Source organism: Stegodyphus dumicola, chromosome 8, assembly GCF_044657685.1.
Source record: "Stegodyphus dumicola isolate Sdum_Otavi_A_Nest chromosome 8, ASM4465768v1".
Taxonomy (NCBI): Eukaryota; Metazoa; Arthropoda; class Arachnida; order Araneae; family Eresidae; genus Stegodyphus; species Stegodyphus dumicola.
The window spans coordinates 175,015,921-175,032,901 of NC_140775.1; the positions used below are offsets into that span (position 1 = coordinate 175,015,921).

General features: G+C 32.6%; 1 protein-coding gene across 1 annotated transcript in view; it reads right to left on the reverse strand.

The window, feature by feature from the left end:
* The window catches only part of Srp54k (signal recognition particle 54k), a 58,832-nt gene extending 41,874 nt beyond the window's left edge, over positions 1–16,958 (reverse strand). The window contains exons 1-2 of the mRNA XM_085822784.1: positions 16,779–16,958; positions 9,760–9,851 (exon numbers count right to left, since the gene is read on the reverse strand). Of these exons, the coding sequence (XP_085678910.1) occupies positions 9,760–9,851; positions 16,779–16,856 (170 nt within the window). The 5' untranslated portion in view covers positions 16,857–16,958. The remainder of the gene's footprint in view (positions 1–9,759; positions 9,852–16,778) is intronic.
* Positions 16,959–16,981: the final 23 nt, after the last annotated feature.

Consider the following 16,981-nt stretch of genomic DNA (forward strand, 5'->3'; position numbering starts at 1 on the left):
TTCAAACATTGCAAGATTTAATGCTACTTGGATGCACATGTGCAGACACACACAGAAAAGAAAAAAGTTAACTAGTTCAAGCAGATAAATGAAGCACAATACTGAATTATTACTAAGGATCTCAGGTATGTGAAAAGCTTGGTGGAAATTTCATTGAGGAAAGTAAGTAACTGACTGATTACAGCAGAAATGAAAAATCTTCAGCCCTTGAAGGGATTTTACTGCAGTCTGCAGTCAATTTTAACAAAATTCATTAATATTATTGACTTTAGATGTTCTGATCAGAGCATAATTTTATACTTTTGATTACTTCATAGCAACTTCAGGATTAGTTAAAAATATTAAAGGCTGTCTTGAACATTAACTTTGGTAAATTTTTTTCGCAAGGAAACAGAATTCTCATCAACTTGTATTACATTTTAAGCCTTAAAAATTTATGGATATGAATATTTTACTTTTTTGCCTTTCCTTTTCTTTTTTTAATGAAATATTCAGCATATGAGAGACATCTAAAGCTATCATAAAGCCCATATAGGCCTACTCTGAACAAACAAAATCTGTTGCCAAACAGGGTGACGAGTGCCCATAATGATTGAGCATAATGTCAAAATAAAATTTTAAGACCTTTACTTAGGTTTTATGTTAACTTTAAATACGCTTATTTAGCATTTTAAACAAAGATAAGTTAAATGTTATTTACCTGTTTTACCCTCGTATTTTTTTTTTTTTGGGTGGGGGAGAGGGAATTTGGAAACTGACATAAATGAAAAAGCATGCAGCAGAGTATTTACAAAATTACAAGATCCTTCCATTAAGAAAAGAATGCTTCAATGAGCATGATACATGGCTTTATTTAGAAACAAATGACGGTGATATTATGTAAAAAATTAAGATAAGCGATATAAGTCTTTTAATTTGCTATATAGCATTTTATATGCTTGATCTCTTGATTACCTAACTAAATAAAAAGCAATCAGTTCCTTTAAACGTCTGTCAAGATGACTGGTACATATTTGGTAGAATTTCTACCAACTTTTAACTTTTAGGGTTGATAGATTGCAGAACTGGATGTTTTCCTTAAAGCTTTTAAGCTATCTGGGTACTTTTCTGTTAATGAAATGTCAGTTGCGAAATGTAATAGCCTCATAAACAGTTGTGCAATTATAATACATACAATATTTAACATGCAGAATTCCCAATCTGCAATTCTCTGTCTTCTTAAGCAAAAACTTATCACTATGCACATGGAGAGAGCAATAACTTTGTCCTTTCCGTGTACACAGTGACACACACACACACACACACACACACACACACACAAAAAAAAAAAAAAAAAAAGCAAGCAAACATTTTACATTGCAAACATTAAAGGAACTTGCATATTATCACAATCACCTTAGTACAAGTTGCCAAATTTTCAGAAGTCAGAAAACTCTGGCAATCATGTGCACAACAGTTCTTTAGGTACCCATACTCATTGTTAAATTGCAATCCAAAAATTCACCAAATCACCTGTTTCTTATGTAAAAAAATCAATACAGTGCACCAAGGTGTTGGGTTAATACATGAGTACTTATTAAAATAGTGATTCTTCTCATGAAAGCTTTATACATCATTTCATATATCATTAGAGTTTCTGCCACCTATTTAGATTTCACATTAATAGTTGTGTTTAATGCTTAAGTGCTTAAGTGGTGGTAATGGTTAACAGAAAAGTACCAAGTACTTATGTACTATCCTGTTGACCTTGAGATTGTTGCCAAGCGGCAAAATTTAGCATCAGTTATAGAGAAGCATTATATAACAACACGCTCATAACATCTACTTTTTTGTTTGATGTAATCCTGTTTGATTCTGAATAAACTACCTTTTGTTTTTATGAACAAAGGTATGAATTAATTAATTATAGCTGTATTTCTTTCATCCATTTTGAAAAAAAAAAAAAAAAAAAAAAAAAAAGAGTTAAGAGCTGACTTCTACAAAATAGAAAGCAGCCAGTTATTTTAAATGTTACGGGACCCTGCTATTAAAAAATATATATATTATCAGACACGATATGGTCAACTAAATATGGCTAATAAAGCAATAAGTGAGTGAAACAATTACAATTAGTGAGTGAAATCTGTACTGATAGTATCCTAACACAGCTTCTGGTTAAAATCAGATAGACAAACAAAACAGTAGTGAACGCATTATGTGTTGACGCATGTGCAGAAAGTTTGTAGCTTTGAGGTCCAGATTAACGACTTTTGACTGTATATATATATATGCATAAGTAAGGTACTGGGATGTTCTGCATGTGTACAACATTTGAGTGAAATAAACTGCACATGTCCCCCCCCTTAAAAAAAAACACTTCTACATTGATGTGAAAACCAAAGCAAAAGCCTAGTTTTGACTTTTGAATAACAGATCTTGATACTAATCTCACAAATTCTTTGTTTTTCACTTTGCTCAGTTCAGACAGCTAAAAGCCCGTCCACACGAGTACGCTCGAAACGTAGCTGACGAACGCGCTTGCGTCCAAATGAGTGCGCTTGCGAAGAGTGCATTTAACCAATAGAATTATTTTGCGCAAAAATCACGTGACGCTGTAATATAGCGTCAACAGAGCCGTATCTTATTACTTCACTGTTCTTCTGTATGTTTGCGGCAAGTTGTCCGAAAATAAATAACAGATGACTTTTTTTACAGCTGAAACTTTACCATTAAGTGCAATTATTAAGCAGAGACAAAACCGCAAAAAATGGCAAGAATGAATCCGAAAGATTTATTTAGAGCGACCTGTTCAAAGAGATTTTCTTTTTTTACTGCCTTGTTTGCGAAAGGAATATCCGGAATTATTAAATTCCTACTATTAGCTTACCCTATATCTTGTTCAAATTTTCAGTACATAAAATGCTTTTTATTCATCCACTCAAGTTCAAATACAATTTTTTAAACTTGTAGTGAATGACACTTGATGTTAATACAGCTTTTTCACATATTAAAATTTTTAAGTTTTAAAAAATTCTGTTTGTATTTTTATTTATTTATTTATTTATTTTTGTATCTAAAAAATTTTTCTTTGTGGACCTAAGTAGGAATTGACTTAATTTTTTTTTTGGGGGGGGATATATTACTTGTTTTTTAATTCCTTCAGAATGAGTATTGGCCAGTTTGACAGACTTGCAGATTCTATATCGTATGAAACTTAGGATTTATAAAATTGGTTTGGAATACAGTATATAAAGAGAATTAAATTACTTAATTCTCTTTATATACACCATCCACCATATAATAAAACCAACTTCATATTTTTTTAACTGCCTCTCCCTTGGTCTTTGTTTTTCTTTTTATTTATTTTTTAATTTAGAATGAGGTTCAAACTTTGGACAGTTTATGAGAAATTATGTGCAAGATAAAATATGCAATAAAGTAAAAATAAAGAGAGAATTTATAGATGATATATGATAAAGAGATGCAGATATATTATTACATAAGGATTTCTATTTGCACTGCACATTTTTAAACTAAATTAAAAACAATAATAATAATGAATAAAATAAGAAATGAAAACAATAATAATAGGTAAAATAAGAATACAATGATTCATGATTAAATATAAGAAACACGTTTCAAAATGAGAAAAGCTAACTGAACACCATCTACGGGTGAGGTTCGAACTCACCACCTTCCCATTCCTACGCCACCAAAGCAGCGCGCTAGCCACTCAGCTATCTGTGATAGCAGTGTTTGTGAAAAATAATGTAACAAGTAGAAGTCGCTACAAAGGTAATTTAATTAAACTTCAATAAATGATTGGTGTATGACACAAGTTGTAACTTTCCTCCAAAATTTCGTAATTGTATTTTATTGAATACTCTTTCACAGTCAACTGCTTTATTTTAGAAGTTGTTATATTGCTGAAGTTAGTTTTTGGTGTATTTAATATTGGGATATTTATAGAGCTTTTTATTACACATGATATAGCCAATATTTATAATAATTAAAGAGAATTTTGTAAGGCAGAAACTTTGATTTCGTAGAAACTGTAATTTATTTAGGTTCCTATTACTTACGGTGTTACAAATAGGTGAAGCAAGTGGATATACTGGTTGGACCATTGCTTTATAAATATACAGTTTTCCCCTTTAATGAGAATTTTAAATGTATACCAATATGTACGGTTTGAGAAATCTGAAGATGGCGTGAACAATGCTGATTATTTTATTGCTGTATACAGTTATATTTCTAAGCAAAAACTCATCTCTGTGTGGTTCTGACGCCATATTGAAATGGGTAATCAAGATGGTTTTCTGATTATGACACGTGATAAGAACTCGGCTATTGGCTATACGCGCGCGTCGCGGGCGAAAAAGCTGAACAGGAGTGTACTCAGTTTTACGTCTTCTGCGTCACGCGAATTTATGCCGGCGTCAAAAAAGTTACGTCAACTGCGTTGGGAGCGTCCTCGTGTGGACGGGCCTTAAGGCTTCAATGACCAAAAATGTATCAAAAACCAGTTATCAATGTATATGATTATGATGTATAAGGCATTTCTCCCACCTTCTTGGTGTGGGTTCCTGGTGTAATGGTTCTGCACACTGGGCCGATATTCCAAAGGTCCGCGGTTCGATTCCCGGTAAAGGCGATTGCTAATTTTTATTTTCCCTGCTTCCAAAAAAAACCTAATGTCTCTATAGTGGCGTCCGAACTAAAAGGGTTGTGGATGATGACTCTCCACACCCAGCATTTGGAGACTGGGTCCCCAGTTGCCCTTTAAAAGGGGGAGTATATAAGGTATTTCTCCCATCTTCTTGATGTGCCTTTGTGGTGTAGTTGTTCTGCATGCTGGGCCAGTATTCCAGAGGTCCGTCGTTTGATTCCCGGTGAAGGCGTTTGCTAATTTTCCATCTCTCCGACCTCCAAAAAAAATCCTAATGTCTCTACAGATGTAAATGACCCATTCTAAAGTAAATGGCCAACAGCCATAATAGGTAGTCTACCGGATAATGTAAACTAACTGTGGTATGTATCTGTGCTTCTCAATTTTTTTTGTAAATAAGTGTATATGTGTTATATATTGTGTAATGCAAGTTACTGTAAATTACCACAGTGCTCTTTTGGATTTGCACTTAATTTTTTTTCTTTTCCATGTGTGTATGCCATTCTTAGCTTGACATGTTATCACCAGCTCAATAGCCCTTCTTAGCTTTCCAGATGGCATTTTCATGATTTTTTGTACGACCCACTTATTCCTATTGCTATAACTTTAACTTTGTTCACTTATTTAAAATATATATATATATATATATATGTAATATTGAAGGCTCAATCAAAAGCCGGAGCAGTGTCGATGCGTGATTAGATCCATATTGAAGAAGAATTTTGATTGCGTAGTATTTAAAGAACTTGGCAGTCGAGGCAGTTTTAATTCCATTTTTATTTGCAAATGATATTTGTGGCCACAATTGCTTGGCACTCTAGTCGTGCCTTTCCACAGAAGATTTACATTTTTGATATCGTTGAGATAGAAAGCAAGCCAGCGAAATTATATCTTAGCAGAGTAGAGGGCAAAAGCTGAAGTGCGTCGTTATGAAAGATGGAAGCATGCGAAGAGAAAAGTTTTGGTTTATAATTCGGTGATTGGTCGTCAAGAGGCATCTGGAATAAATGGTTACGTAAGATCGCATGATTAATTTGAATGGCGCAATGCAGATAAGTTATTACGATTTTAGAATAGAGAGGAAGAATTAATGTTTATAGTTATATTATAATTCTGATTCATACATTTTTATCTTACATATTCCCCCCTTCAAAAAGAAAAAGGCAAAGCGACAGAAAATTTTTTTTAAAGAGAAAAAGTTAAAGTACTAGCAAATGTTGGGGGGGGGGAATAAATCATAAAATTTTTGTTCTGTAAAGTATAATTTATAAAGATCAATTTTTTTAAATAAATTTTGGTACTTTTCCGTTTTGCCGGCGCAAACGATAAAGTCGCCAATAATGTATCTTCGCTGGTAACCTTTTACGCCTCATTTTCAAAACAAGTCGCTACCATTTCTTATCAGATTGATTGTTTCTTTCAATACTGGCATACAATTACATAGAATTTTTACAAGACAGTTAAATTTTATGCCCTAAAACAATTCGCGGTAATTAATTAGAATGCAATCACACCGCTCACCTGAAAGTGAAAATATATCAAAATCAAAGTTAAGGCAAAATCAAGAGTTAAATTCATCTATTCTAATGAGAATGCATTAATGAAATAAAGCACTGCGGTTTTACATAATTTCTCAGTAAGCTTTTCGTACGAATTGAAATAATTCTTGCATTCAAACTTGTATTCCAAATTAAGCTTTAACTTGAAATTAATGTAGGTAATTACTGAGAGAATCAGATTTTTGTAGCGTAGTTTATGTGAAATGAGATCACTTGGGGTCACGTGATACGAACCGGCGAATCAAGATGTTGTACCATGATAGCATAGTAAATTCTTAAATTAATGTCTTTTTACAAAATTTTAAACCATATTAAAATGTTTATGGCTTGAAAATTAAAATTCTTAGAACTAACATTCGTTAACATTTTTTATGTGTATACTGTATGTTGTCGCCAACAAAGTCTGCTTGGCGAACTTTGCGCCGGCGAAACGGAAAAGTACCTAAATTTTTAATTTTTAAGAGTCCTATTGAATTTTTCAGCATTTCAGTCCAAAAGTCTTTTTGTTTGAGAGTTCGTATAATCATAATTCTTCAGGGAAAGTTCTTGTTATCGCAGAATATAATTAAGCCGGTAGGATAGTTTCCTGCAGCCTGAAACCTCAATGGAAAATTTAATTCAGCTCTTCAAATCATCGTTTTGTGATAAATCCAAGATAATGTGTAAGTGAATCATCAAGTTTGTTTTTTCAGTGTTTAAAAAATAACAGATCATTCTTCTGCTGTGGTGTTTTGCAAGTGCTTCAAAAAAATAATCACGTGTAGTGTTTACAGATTGAAAGTAATATCTCGATAAATTGAGAAGTTTGAATGCCTAATGAAAAGGAAATCATCAGTGAATTACCGTTTCGGAATTAAGCATTACAGCGGGTTCAAGGTCGATCTGAGTTAGTGTTTGCAAGTATGTGCGACAGAAAATTATTTGCACCTCTGCTTTTTCAACAGCTTAAAAATTATCACATTCATGTGAATCTAGTTCAGGAACTAAATTATTTAATGTGCTGCAGATTTTTAGTTTTCATTTCAACTTTGGTTAAAATTTCTGCAATTTGTTTTGAGAAAATCCAAAATTCTTGTTCATTAATTTTTCTAATTTTTCATAATTATGTGTGAGCAAATTAAGTAACGAATTTTAAGCTATTTAAATTATTCATAGGGAAGGATATTAAGATAAGTTATTACGATTTTAGAATAGAGAGGAAGAATTAATGTTTATAGTTATATTATAATTCTGATTCATACATTTTTATCTTACATATATATATATAAATGTGTATACATTATATTGAATTTATATTATTTTTAACATTTTCCTTCAGTTATTTTCTTATATCATTTGTAAACTACTTACTATTCGATTAAGGGGTAGGGTCTTTGACCCAGGCACCTTGGTGCTACACCAAAATTTTCTCCCTTGCAATTCTCTGCTTGCTACAGAAAGGTGGTAGAAAGCCCTATTTACCAAGCCATTTACAAGAATGTACTAAAAAAAAATATCAACTTAAATGGAAATTCAGTTAGAGTAGATTTAAGAGCGCCTCTTGGATTATCACTAAGTTGTTGCTTCATTTATGGTAACCCGAGTAGTTGAATGCTATGGAAACCCTATTATGACATAATTGTTGTGTGATTCTGGTGAATTTGAATGATGGGAAAGATTTGGAAAGGCTTGTTTATGTGTCAGATTTTGGATAAGTTATTATTTTGTGATTTATACGGTAAAATGATTGAAAGTGGTAACATTAAATTGAACTTTTTGTACAATTTGGAACAAAAGAGAAAAAAAACATTAATTGACTGGTGTGTAAATGAAGGTTAACTTAGCAGCCATTACAAGTGTCCTGTTTGTAGGAAGGAAATGCCATAGTCGAACCATAGTCCAATGTCGGTGGCTCTATGGAGGATATTTTGTACTCTTATTTTTGTGAATTTGTGTTGCAACGCCACTATACAGAATCTAGTTCGGATAATTTTAGGAAGTTTTTGGATGCTGTTAAGGAATTTTGTTTGACTGAAGACATGAAAATTTGTAAATAAGGTAAGTAGATATTTCCTTTGCGTAGTGCTAAGATGAATTTCCTTTTTATGTTATTTCATTGTTTGATTTAAAATGCAGTTTATTGAAATTATATACTTTTTGTTGGCTGCTCATTTGACTTTTTAAATGAATATAGATCGATGTGTACATGGACAAAGTCAAGGGAGTATGCAATGCCTAGTTTGTTCAATTCTCTGATTTTTTTTTAATGTGAAAAATAGGTCGATGTGTACATGGATACCGGGTTTGTGCACTTCTTTGGCTTCTTATTTTGGATTTGTGTAGTGGCTATTTTTGGCGCAAAAAATTGCTGCTACATAAAGCGAAAATAACAAGTCAAAAAACTGCACAAACTCGGTGTCCATGTACCGCCAAACATTGCCAAGGGGTACTCGTATATATATTTTTACACAAAATTCTAAAGGAATTGTGTACATATTATTTTTAACATTTCCTTTCAGTTATTTTCTTGTATCATTTGTAAACTATTTACTATTCGATATGAAGTAGGGTCTTTGACCCAGGCATCTTGGTGCTCTCCCGAGCAAGTCTCTGCTCGCTGCAGAAAGGTGGAAAAAAGTCGTATTTACCAACCCATTTATAAGAATGCACTAAAAAATATCGACTTAAATGGAGATTCTGAAGGAACTGTGTAGAATTTTTCAGCAGCTGAATTTACACTGTACAGATACTTTTCACAATTAGAATGTAAATAACTACCACTAACAAAAACCATACGCAGTTATTTGCGATACTCCACAAGTGCACTTTTTATACTTAAGAGGGGGTAGTCTATATTTTGGGGTACACCTTGGACCAGCCACACAGGTCTGGGGTTCGATCCCCGGGCTGGGCAAGGTCGACTCAGCCTTTCATCCCTTGAGTGGGTCAATAAAATGAGTACCAAGTTCGCTTGGGGACTAAACACCGGGGGTCTTGCGACAAACTGACCACTTGTCCAGGGCAAATGCTCATGCACCTCGGGTCCACAGTCAAGAAAGCAGATATAGGGGCACTGCTAGCCTTGGTCCACTAAGGCTGTTATGGCACAGGGTTTAGTTTAGAGTTTAAAAGTTAAAATAATTTAACACAGTTTTTGGATGCTGTTAAGGAATTCTGTTTGTCATACATCAAAGAGACAGAAATTTTTAAATAAGGTAAGTCTATATTTCCTTTTTGTACTGCAAAGGTTAGATAACATGCGTTTCCTTTTTTATGTTATTTCCTGGTTTGATTTAAAATGCAGTTTATTGAGATTACGTATTTTTTGTTTTAGTTATGTTTCATTGCATTTTGTTTAGGATGCCATTTTACTGGGGAGGGCATTGCACATAAACAGAAACGACACCAAAAAATTGCCAGTTTTCGCCGAGGGATACCCTGAAATATATTTTCCCCCTTAAGGGTTGGTTATTAATTAATTATCATATATGGTGCTATTTCCTATATGAATTCAAAAATAATTGTCCTGAAACTTAATAATTTTTTAAAGAAATAGACCATATTACATCCTACCTTACATTCTCACGCAACTGTTTGACCAATTTTATGTTTACATCGGCTTCAAGTAGGGCTGTGCATATTTCTTTTAGCATAGAATCTAATACCTGAAAAATAAATACAGAAGTATATGTATGTGTATATATAGTCTGGTATATTTCTAAAAACAAATGAATAATCACTATTGAAATCTGTGTTATAATAAGGACGTGAATTATGCATAAAAGCAAATGGATTTTTCTATTACATTTTAAATTGTTCAATGTTTCAAATGACATATCTAAAATTATGATAAATGGTAAACAAAATCAGATTTTAAAAATAAACAAATAAATATATTATGTAAGAAAATATTAAATGAATAAATATATTATACAGGTAACCCTCCTATAACACAGTAGATAGGTTCCTTGAAAATGCTGTGTTGTGTGAAACCATGCTGTACGAGACACAGAGCTAGTACAAAAAGGGGGGGTTATGCACCGAAAACGTAATAAAACCAAGTATTTTTTTTAATTCTACATAAATAACTTTAATTTATAAAAATATAAATGTATGCACAACACAAAATGAAAAATTTTTATCATTATTTTAATTTAATTAATTTCTTTGTCATCAATGCTCAGTATAATCAACCAAGAACACTTTTTCAGTGGAATGAGATCGCCTTCATTTTCAGAATTTTTTTCTTTATTTAAAGTTCTGGCACCTTCTTCCCTCTTTAAAAAATCTGTAATTTTACTTTGCTTACTAGTTCTTACCAGGTCATAGTAAATTTCTCGATATGGAGCTAGATAATTTTGCAGCTCCCTTTTAAATTTTCGGTTTCTTTCGGCGGAAGGGTCTCCATTCAAGAAAAATGACTTGAGATTTTCAGCTAAGTTTAGGGTTTCTTTTAACTTTTTTACTGTTAAATTATTAACTGCAAAATCTTCATCACTGCTAGTCTCCTCAGAATCGATTTGATTTACAGCTTCGGATGACATTTCCATCAAATATCCTTCGTCAGTTTCTTCTTCCGCTAATAAATCTTTAACGTCCTCAACAGCCATATCCAGAAAACATTCGTCTCCGATTGACTTAGCAAGTTCTAATATGCTACAGATTTCATTTTCTGACAATTCAAGCACATTTTCTATTTCAACTGAAGAGGGCCATATCGCCTTCCAACATGCATGTAACGTTGATGTTTTCAGTTCTTTCAGCGACAACGGTATGATGTCAATACATTTTTTTTGTTTGATTGTGTTTCATTGAAAATTTCTTCCAAGCTTCCACTATAATGCTCACTTTTCTTATGCGATACTTTTTAAAGGTATAAATAATAGCTTAATCCAGTGGTTGGAGTAACGAAGTAGTGTTAGGTGGTAGAAACAGTACTTCATGGATGTTGGGATGATTCAGTCTTGTGGGTGACATAGAACATTATCTAATAGTAATAGCAGCTTGAAGCTCAAATTTTTCAGCCTTAAATAATGTTCAATGTCTGGCACAAAACATTTTAAAAACCAGTCTTTAAATAAATTTCTATTTTCGCAAACTCTTGGATTTGCTTTCCAATATATCGGTAAGGTGTTTTTTATTTACACCTTTAAGTGCACAAGAATTTTGTCATAAGTTCCCCTGATGAGTTATTGCTCAAACGTAGTGTTAGACGATCTTTAGACACCTTGATTCTGGGTGCATTTTTCTCTTTTTCGATATAAAGGTTCTACTGGGCTTTTTTCCCAACCACAGCACAGTTTCCTCAGCACTGAAAACTTGATCTGCTGTGTACCCCAGCTCTTTGAATTTTTTCAGGAAACGTCCTAGCAGCTTCATAAACAACCGATGCAGATTCTTCTTGAATTCTTATGCTATGAATGGCAAAATGCTTTTTGAAATTTTTTAACCAGCATTTATTCACCACAAAATCTGGGTTGACAGAGGATTCTCCATGTTTTTTAAGGTGCTTTTGTTTTTCTGAGTGCTTTTTGTTTAATGATAATACCATCCAACGGCATTCTTTTTTGACAACTATCATCAACTTAAATGCTGATTGCCTTTTCCATCTTCTCAATTATTGGCCCCCCAGGGGCGAGCTGCACGTTTTGCAGATGTCAAAGATCTCACAGCAACTGAACTTCTGATTTCTTTCACTTCTCTTAATAGTCCGGACTGTTGCTTTATTCAAATTAAGACTTTTTCCAATGTGAGAAGCCTTACCTTCTTTTAAAAGACAAACCAAGATTTGTACCTTTACTTCTAAAGAAAAGATTTTTCTCTTAAACGTTTTTTTATCTTTAACGGACATGTTTCGTGACTGAAACTTAATGCCTTAAATGCAAAAAAGTTATTCTTTAACACACAGTGGCTCCACACAGACTGACGACCAGCAGTGTGAGACACTTTTGTTTTCAAGCCACGTAGATGAGGATTCGAATTTTGGAAGCCGAACGTTCAGGTTGTGCATTTTGGAGCTCTTATTGTTCCTTTTCTGCGATAGTGAGGTTCCTTCATTATCTGGTGACTGTAGTCTTTTTTGACCAGGTATTGTTCCTATTGCACTATACTTTGACGGTCATGGAAGAAAACGATTTTCCCTTGTTACCGGTTAAAAATGTTACGGTCAGTCTCCACCACGTGGCTCATCTTCCTGAGGATTTTTGCTCTTACGGGAACTGGATCTTGGAGGACAACTGGCAGGACTTCGAAACAAGGATTCTTATGTGTTAAACTTTATAGAATGGAAACTTTGGAAAGTTTTACTTAAAAAGGTGGGAAACAGGAATGTTACTTCCACCCCCTTCAATTTCTATTTCAATGTGAAACTACTACTCTTTTGAATAAGAGAATTCTTTCCTTTAAATGCCTTTGTTAATTTTCAGTCTAGGGCGAAGGCACGGAGGTCCTCAGACAAGTGGCAGGGAAGGTTGTTGGACAATGACTATCCCTGCAACCGGAAGAGTGAGGAGGTATCAAAAAACATCTCTGATCAATATTTGGGTCAGAGATGTTTTTTCAGACCCTGCAAATCTGGCCTATATTTCAGCCACCATTTTCAAAGTAGACTATGTTGGTCGCTTTGCTAAATATGGAAAAACTTTGTGTGGTGTTCCTTAAATTTCTTGGGATTGCTTGGGCAATTTTCTTATCGTATTAGAGTGAAACCGTGTTATAGGAGGGTTCTCGCAATTTATGATTCGTGTTATAACGAAACCGTGTTATAAGAGGGTTACCTGTATAAGAAAATATTAATATTAAATTAATCACCAAAATTAAATATTACAGCATTTTTATTTGGCATTTAAAAATCACTTTCATTTTCAACTTTATAACTGTGCATTATGTGGACACAAGTGATAAATAGTTAAAAAAGTTAAATAGTAAATGGGTTAAGTCAAATAGTTAGTTAAATGTATTTCATGCCTTAACAACTCTGAATGAAACAGATATAAAATCATTTAAATAAATTTTTTAGAAATTGAGAAAAACACTGCTTTGCTACACTTCTTTATTTAAAGCATTTAGTAATTTGTCAAAATTCTTGGTTTCTAAGCATAACAAAATTATGTTATATCTAAGTAATGTAAAAGTATACCCAATTCACACAGGAATAAACATTACAGTACTTCAAATACTACATCATAATAGAAAATTTGGTTGATCTTTACAATATGGTAACTGGTAGTTTGGTGACATTTTGGAGGCGATAAAGGTTACTACCTGGGACTTTGGAAATAATGTGAGCAGTACTCAGTTCCGATTACGCATTATTTTGTGTGAGGGAAATGAGAGATCATGGGATATGTCATGTGATATTAATGGACGAATTACGGTTCTTTAATCGGAAAAAGGGGGAAATCGGGAAATTTTGTATTTGGCTTTATTCTGTGCTGTGTGAAACAGTGTTCGTGAATTTTTGGATCCCATGGCCGTAACTAAAGTGAATTCGAAATGGGTATTTATGTCTGTATTAATTTAATGTATGTGCTCATTTATATTTTAAGTAGTGTTTTTGAATTTAATTATATTTTAATTAAATGATAGTTATTTTGTAAATTTTATGTTTGTAGGAATTTGGTATACGTTTTAGTTGAAGTAAACGTGCATGGAAATAATTTAAATATCTGACACTAAGTATTTGTAATGGTTGCGGTATGAATTCGTTGGTGATGTGTATAATGTAATAGATGATTTAGAGGTAAAAGTTTTTGGATATTTTATTTATTTTATATGTGGAAATGTTCATATTTGGAAAGGGTAAATACTTTTTCGCGATCAGGTAATTTCATATATGTTCCTTTTACCGGGTTTAAAGATTGAGAAAATTGTCATGTATTTTCGTGAAATTTTTCTAATTTATGAGAAAAAAGCAGTGTACATGGATATAGTGAAGAGTGTGCGCAATGCCATTTTTGTGCAATTCTGGGATTTTTTTTTAAGTAAAAATAAGTCGACGTGTACATGGTTTAGTGATATTTTAATTAAATGATAGTTATTTTGTGAATTTTATGTTTGTAGGAATTTGGTACACGTTTAAGTTGAAGTAAACGTGCATGGAAATAATTTAAATTTTTGATACTAAGTATTTGTAATGCTTGCGGTATGAATTCGTTAGTGACGTGTATAATGTATATAGATGATTTAGAGGTAAAAGTTTTTGGATATTTTATTTATTTTATATGTGGAAATGTTCATATTTGGAAAGGGTAAATACTTTTTCGCGATCAGGTAATTTCATATATGTTCTTTTTACCGGGTTTAAAGATTGAGAAAATTGTCATGTATTTTCGTGAAATTTTTCTAATTTATGAGAAAAAAGCAGTGTACATGGATATAGTGAAGAGTGTGCGCAATGCCATTTTTGTGCAATTCTGGGATGTTTTTTTAAGTAAAAATAAGTCGGTGTGTACATGGTTTATGTGTATGTGTTATTTTGAAAAACGCGTAAGGAGTATGGTATTGTGCACTTTTTCCCAATTTTGCAGTGAATATTTGTCATGATTAAGCAGTTTTGTTAGATAAAATTTCTAGCATAAGTGTAATTCGGCTAGTAGATTGTTGGAAGAAGTGTTCAGTAGATAAAAAGAAAAGAAACATGTCTTTACTTCGTGAAGATAAAATGGCGGCGGGAAAAAAAAATAGAGGGTTGCTGTAGAAGAGTTGGTCGCCAAATTTTTGCCAAAAAAAACGCCAAGTTACCATAATGTAAAGATCAACTGAAAATTTAAAAGTGAAATATTATCCCTTTGAGCTTTTCATACCATATAAACTATCATGAATGACAACATACCATTCTTAGATACACACACTACATCACAGCAACAAGTCTGTTCTGAAGTTTTTGATTTACACACAGCGGTACATCAACCAATTACAATTTTTTCAACATAAACTGCAGCTTTCACTTTTCATTAAAAAAATTTGTCACTTTTTAACCCAAAGGGAGAATTGGCCCAGCAGGGATATTATTTTCCTTTTGGCATTTTGCATTGTTTCACTATAAACACCATTTCTCTTTTCAAATTGTTGCTACCAAATATTTAGAGCCCTGTATTATATTATATTAAGGAAATTAAATATAAAGAATCAGCATGAATGTATGCATATTTCTGGAACTGTGAAAAAACAACAGTATCTAGAAACATTAAATTTTGAATAACGTAGTCCTACACTTGAATATGGGCATCTGGAAGCCTAAATTCGGAATTTGTTTTATTATCTATTTCATATTTTGTAATCTTTAATGAATTTTTTATTAACAAACTCAACGATTTCAAAACGAACAATGGCAACACCGTACAAAAAAAAAAAAAAAAAAAAAAAAAAAAAAATTAACAAGCATGCAAGACTGTGCATCAGAAATTCTAACGACATGCTCTTTTTAAAATATTGCTGTCGAGTTGAATTTTATGGTTTAAGTGTGAAGAATATGATATTTAATAAATAAAGGTAACACACAAAACCTTAATGTTATAGTAAATGGGTTAAGTCAAATAAAAAAAAAGGGCATCTTTGAGCGTAATATAAAATCTGAAAGCTTTCAGATTCTGCCCCCCCCCCATTATTTAAATCACAGGTCATTTTAGAAAAAAGCAGTTCTCTGGTACATCGGATGAGCAGATAATAGTTTTGGCTACACGATTCAGATTCATAAAACTATATGCAGAAATTTCTTTCATGTTTATGAAACCAATAATATAAGAAATATGAAATTTGAATGTCAGAAAAATTCATATTCGGCTTCGGTTTCAGAAATGTTTCGCGCAAGATCTATTACACTAAACGGTTTAATCCTAGTATCCGGTGCACAAGAGATTTGGCGACTTCATGATGAGTAGTAAACGGGACATATACGATGAGTAGTTCAACGGGTCATTTTGGTATTGGCGATAATTTTCAAAATCGTGCCGAGGCTGCACCGTATACTAGGATTTTACCCACTAAACAAAATGATTTGTTAAACAAATATTCTTGATATTAAAATTAGCCAAAACAGGAACCTTATTGAGGCATAGCTTTAAATTTCTTGATCGCGAAAACTGTTTTTTGCTCCTTAAGAAGAGAGACCTGTAGTTGATCACCCTCGAAATTGAGAAATTAAAAGCGACGCCAAATTAAGCTTGCCATTTTACATAATTTTAGGTTTTACATTGGCATATTTCTCTTCTTTTTATTCTTGATATTAAAAAATATACATGAATGAATAAAATTAATTTGAAGCTTACACTCAAGATAACGTTCGTTACCTTCGAACAAACTGTTTTGATATAGCCTGGTAATAAATGAGCAATTTTATCAAGGGAAATGATGTAAATAAATATTACATTTATATACACAAGCATATTGACACTATCGTAGAGTAAAAAACATGCCTAAAGGGTATAATGTATTGTGAAATATTTACGGTATTACAGATTATGAAATATTTAAGGTAGTGAGCGACAGGATAAATAACAAGTTTAAAAAATTCAGATAAATTCGAAAATAACTGTTTAACACAAAATATAGGGTACCCGAACATTCAAATATTAGCGAAAAAAATTATTTACCTCTTTATTTATAATTGTAGCATTATTAAGAGAACGCAAAGCGTTCGTTATTTTCCGTCCCAAATCTGCAAGAACCATTTTGAATTTTTAACACACAAACAGTACAGAAATAGAGAAGTAAATAAACAAGAACAGCAATTAAATCTGTTTAGGAAATAGCCATTGCGCTACACGTATGAGGAAGACTGATGCCAAAAATATGT